At 53.9% G+C, this 5,047-nt stretch overlaps 1 protein-coding gene across 1 annotated transcript; it reads left to right on the forward strand.

Annotated features, from left to right (window-relative positions):
- Nucleotides 1-58: 58 nt before the first annotated feature.
- FAM134A (family with sequence similarity 134, member A) lies at nt 59-5,047 on the forward strand (the record flags this gene model as incomplete). Its single annotated transcript, XM_005883448.2, has 8 exons — nt 59-185; nt 809-839; nt 1,206-1,341; nt 1,748-1,832; nt 2,124-2,267; nt 2,433-2,527; nt 2,687-2,822; nt 3,307-5,047. Coding segments are annotated over 8 exons (1,383 nt in total), but the record flags the coding sequence as incomplete, so codon positions are not given.

Here is a 5,047-nt window from a genome sequence, read left to right on the forward strand (position 1 = left end):
GGCGCTTTTCCGCCTTTGGCGATGGCTGCGGGGGCCGCGCTCGCCCCTCCGCCGCTGAGGCGCCTGTCTCTCCCGAAGGTTGCTGTCTTCGTCGTCCCTCCGGCCCATCTTCCTCCTCTGCGTCTCGCTTTTGGCCTACTTTCTGCTGGATCTCTGGCAGCCTCGCTTCCTCCCTGACATGGCAGGTGAGTGTCACTTCCTGCAGTTACCTTTGCGGGGTGGGTTGCGTGGGGAGGGGGGTGGGCAGCAGGCCCCCTGCCTCCCCGTCCCCCCGCCCTCCCCGTTAGGAACGGCTCCTGTCTCAAAACGGGTGTTACTGTGACTGTGGCCCCGATTGTGGTCTCCGTGGCCAGGTTGCCTGGGTCCCATTGTCTGCTCAGCCCCTTACCGTGTGTGCGTCCTTGTCAAAGCCACCCTGCCTCTGTTTGCCTCCGTTTCCTCATTTGTCAAACAGGGATGATCGAACTTACTTCATCGGGAGGTTTCCTATGTGATAGGAGTTCTATGCGTGTTGGCCCTCACCGTTTTGTGTGTGTTGTGCGTGTGTGTGTAACTCACGTGTTTACTTCATAGGCTTTTTGGAGTAGGTGCCAGGCTGTGTGCCAGTTGCTCGGGATGTGGGCATGAGTAAGATGTAGTTCCTGTGTTTGAAAAGGGCAAAGTCTAAAACAGGAGGCGCATACAAACAGTACCCCACCGTGCTCCCTGCAGTTGGCATCTGACGGCTGTCCTCTGGGACCGTCCGCCTGGGGGAGCGCCTCCCAGAGCCCCTTCCCCTCAGTAACCTGTCCCCCTCCTCTCTCTATAGCATCATCCCCAGAGGAGCCACACTCTGACAGGTGAGTGCAGGCCGCCTCTTGAAGACAGATGCCCACATGTTGTCTTGCTTTGCAAAGTGCCAGTGTCACCGTGGTGCTGGGCAGCACTGCGGCTTCTGTAGGCACAGACCCCAGCATAGTGCGTAGTGAATGGACTGATAATTAGCTTGGTTCTCGGTTCCTGTGCAGGTGTTTGTGTGCCTTCTCCTTTGGGGGCACAGGGTTGGGAGCTCTGGGCTTTGCTTCCCTGGACCAGGACAGCCTCCCTTTGGGAGGTAGGGTTATCCATTTCCTTAGACTGACGATCTCGTTGACATTCTCAGAGGGATAGAAGTGCTTAGGAAACTGGTGTCTGAGGCCTCCAGGGGTCATGTCATGTCTCCCCAGTGAGGGTGCGGGGTCAGGCGCCCAGCCGCACCTGCTGAGTGTGCCCGAGTTGTGCAGATACCTGGCTGAGAGCTGGCTCACCTTCCAGATTCACCTGCAGGAGCTGCTGCAGTACAAGAGGCAGAATCCAGCTCAGGTAACCTCCCCCATGTCATAGAACAGGTCCCTGCAGGTGGGGAAGAAGAGGTGTGGGGGTGGGGGTGGGGAGGAGTGCTTGGATACTTTAGGAAGAGACCCAGTGTCTACTTGAGGAACATTCACAGCTGGTAGCCTAGTACAGGAGGCAGTCTTGTCTCAAAGAATAAGCTGATGTTCTGACACTTTCCTGCAAGGCAGACCAGTTTGAATTACAGGTGTTTGGTGGCAGCTAATGCAGACTTCCTGACCAGGTGGTGGTCTTGGGCATCCTCTTGACTAGACTGAATCACCACATTCCTAGAGGACATACCCCTCCTCTCACCAGCTGAGCAGTGATTTCTTGCCCAAATGAGTGGGGCACATACCTCTGCCCAAGTCCTTTGACTCTGTGCTCTTCTCCGCAGTTCTGTGCTCGAGTCTGCTCTGGCTGTGCTGTGTTGGCTGTGCTGGGACACTATGTTCCAGGGATTATGATTTCCTACATTGTCTGTGAGTAGGGTCTAACCATGCCCTTCCCAAAGCCCTCTCCTTATCATCTTTCCCTGAACCGACCTACAGGGAGGACTGTGCTCTCTCTCTGCTCAGTTGCCCATTTATAGAGATTCCCAAGGGCTGCTATAGTATTAGTAACAGTAAAGGAGTCATCGGGGAGGAGGGCAGGGGATACAGCCTCAGGAAAGGACCTTGTCTTCCTTCAGCCCTTTCTGTTCATGGACCAGTTGAATAAGGGCCCTTAGGAAATAAGCATAGGGAGCTCTGAGTGGGTGCTCTATCCTCTAGTGCTGAGTATCCTGCTGTGGCCCCTGGTGGTTTATCATGAGCTGATCCAGAGGATGTACACTCGCCTCGAGCCCCTGCTCATGCAGCTGGACTATAGCATGAAGGCAGAAGCTGACACCCTGCATCACAAACACGACAAGAGGAGTAAGGGGCTCCTGTAACCCGGTGGGGGATGGGGGGCGCAGGGAGGGCCTTGGCTTATGGCTCATAAAACACCGTAGAATTTAGATATTCTCCAGTCCCTTGGCCAGGTTTGCCCCCCACTACTGTCCCTGCTTGGTGAGTATCGTGGTGCTCTTGCTTCTCTAGAGCGGCAAGGGAAGAACGCACTCCCCGGAAGTGATGAGCCACTGGCAGACACAGAGAGCGAAAGCGAGGCAGAACTGGCTGGCTTCTCCCCGGTGGTGAGATCCAAAGGAGATGGGGTATCAAGTAGAAGGTTGAGGGGAATCTCTGGTCTAGAGCAGATACCTCTCAAGGGGTGGGAGTTGGTGAGGGGGTGCTCCTAGAAAACTGGTTCTCTTATCCCCTTGTCTGTTGTGTTCATCCTGGTTCTCCTGCAGGTGGATGTGAAGAAAACAGCACTGGCTTTGGCCATTACAGACTCAGAGCTGTCAGATGAGGAGGCATCTATCTTGGAGAGTGGCGGCTTCTCAGTATCCCGGGCCACAACTCCACAACTAACTGATGTCTCTGAAGGTATGGGCAATCCTTTGCCCTTCCCGATCTTCCTGTTCCCTGTTGTGAGATACTGATCGTGCTCTCTATTTGTTGCCCCAAAACTGTTTTCTTTGGAGATTTGACCCTCTAATTCTACCTCAAGATCCTGAAAGACCTTAACACCTAAGGCCTAGCCCAGCATTCCGTGTCCCGAGCTCTCATTCTTTTTTTGTTTTGTTTTTAAATATTTTTTTTTATTGATTTCAGAGAGAGAGGTAGAAACCTCAGTGATGAGAGAATCATTGATCGGGTGCCTCCTGCACACCCCCTGCTGGGGATTGAGCCCGCAACTGGGCATATGCCCTTGACTGGAATCAAACCCGGGACCCCTTCAGTCCGCAAGTTGACGCTCTATCCACTGAGCCAAACTGGCTGGGGCCCAAGTTCTCAGTCTTGAACATATTGGCCTATTACGGCCATTCAGAATAGCAGGCCCATTCCTAACCCTTTGTTTTCTGCACAGATTTGGACCAGCAGAGCCTGCCAAGTGAGCCAGAGGAAGCCCTGAGCCGGGAGCTGGGGGAGGGAGAGGAGACAGAGATGGCCCCTCCCGAAAACCTGCTGGGCCCCCCTGAGGTCCTCTCAAGGCAAGACCTGGACTCAGAGGAGGAGGAGCAGGAGGAGGAGGAAGTTGTGGCAGCCAAGGAAACCTTGCTTCGGCTCTCATCCCCCCTTCACTTTGTGAACACGCACTTCAATGGGGCAGGCTCTCCCACGGATGAAGTAAAGCTCTCCCCTGGAGTACCAGTAGAGACACTGAGCCCAGAGGCAGTGAGTGGTGACCCCGCCACGCCCTCAAGCACCCTGTCACCTTTACTTTGCCTTGCTGAAAGTGACCCAGTCCCTTCCCTCCCAGTGCTCCCACCTCTTCCCCAGGACTCTCCCCAGCCCCTGCCTGCCCCTGAGGAAGAAGAGGCACTTGCCTCTGAGGACTTCGAGTTGCTGGATCAGGGGGAGCTGGAGCAGCTGAATGCAGAGCTGGGGTTGGGGCCAGAGACATCCCCAGAGCCCCCTGATGCTCCACCCCTAGGGCCCAACACCCTTTCTCTGCTACAGTCAGACCAAGAAGCTGAGACCATGGCAGAGCCATGAGCCATGGAAGAAATTGCAGGCACAGTAATAAGGCTTTCTGGCTGGGGCTGTCACTGTTTTCTCCTTTCTCTACTATTAGGAGCGACAGTACATGGGGAAGCTGGCTGTCAGGTGATAGCTAGTCCACTTTCCGCCTACCTGCCTGCCTGTTGTCCCAGGCCTGCTTACAGTGCCTGGGATTGGTTTTAAGTTTGTAAATAATTTTACATTTGGGTTAGTGGACGTGAACAGGGCTAGGGAAGTTCTTCCCACAGCCTGCACTTGCCTCCCTGCCTCATCTCTATTCTCATTCCACTCTGCCCTAAACCCTAGTAGTCTATCTCTTTTTCCTCCTATCCTCAGGGACCTGTGCCGGTCTATCCTCGTGTCCCCCTCGTTTAGACACTTTATCATTTTTCTTTCCTGTCCTGTGCTCTTCTCTGCTTTATTTCCCTGCTGTGTCTTGTCTTTAGCAGCTCAGTCCCCACTCTGCCAGCTCCACCTCCCTGGCTAAACTTTAAGGAGGCTCCTGTTTGGGAGGTACAGACTAAACCTGGGGTGGTGGGTCAGGCCAGTAGTTGAGCACTTAGGTTACTGTAGCCTGTGGAACCTCCACTGCACCCTTGGCCTAGTTCGTCCCAGCCTTTTAAGATACAGGAGTAGAGCAGGGATCCCGCAGCACGTGTACAGCACTGTGTTAGTGAGCAGGAGCTCTGTCTTGTTGGGAAGAGGGGCTTCTTACTGTCCCAGGGAAGAAAAGGAGACCTGCTCCGCTGGGCCAAGAGTAGTTCAAGTGTGGTGGGACCCCCTACTAGAGTGAGGAAGTGGACAGTAACATCTGTGCAGGTGTTGATTGGAAAAATAAAATGCTGATTGGCTAGAACTGCTGTTGCCTACCTGCTTGCCTTACTGTGAACTGCTTGCTACACTCTGCTCTGTGCCATCCTCACCCCTTACCTCCTTGTCCCCAATCTTATTCCTGGCTGTTTATTTACCTGGTGCAAAACAAGGCAAGAAACAGGGATTAGCCTAACAGCCCTAGCTATTTTCCCTGATGGGGGTTATGTGTTTAGAGAGATTTAGCATATATGAATAAAGTATGCAGGAAGAAATTGCCTCGTCTTCCCAATCAG

The sequence above is a fragment of the Myotis brandtii genome, unplaced genomic scaffold (assembly GCF_000412655.1).
Source record: "Myotis brandtii unplaced genomic scaffold, ASM41265v1 scaffold79, whole genome shotgun sequence".
Taxonomy (NCBI): Eukaryota; Metazoa; Chordata; class Mammalia; order Chiroptera; family Vespertilionidae; genus Myotis; species Myotis brandtii.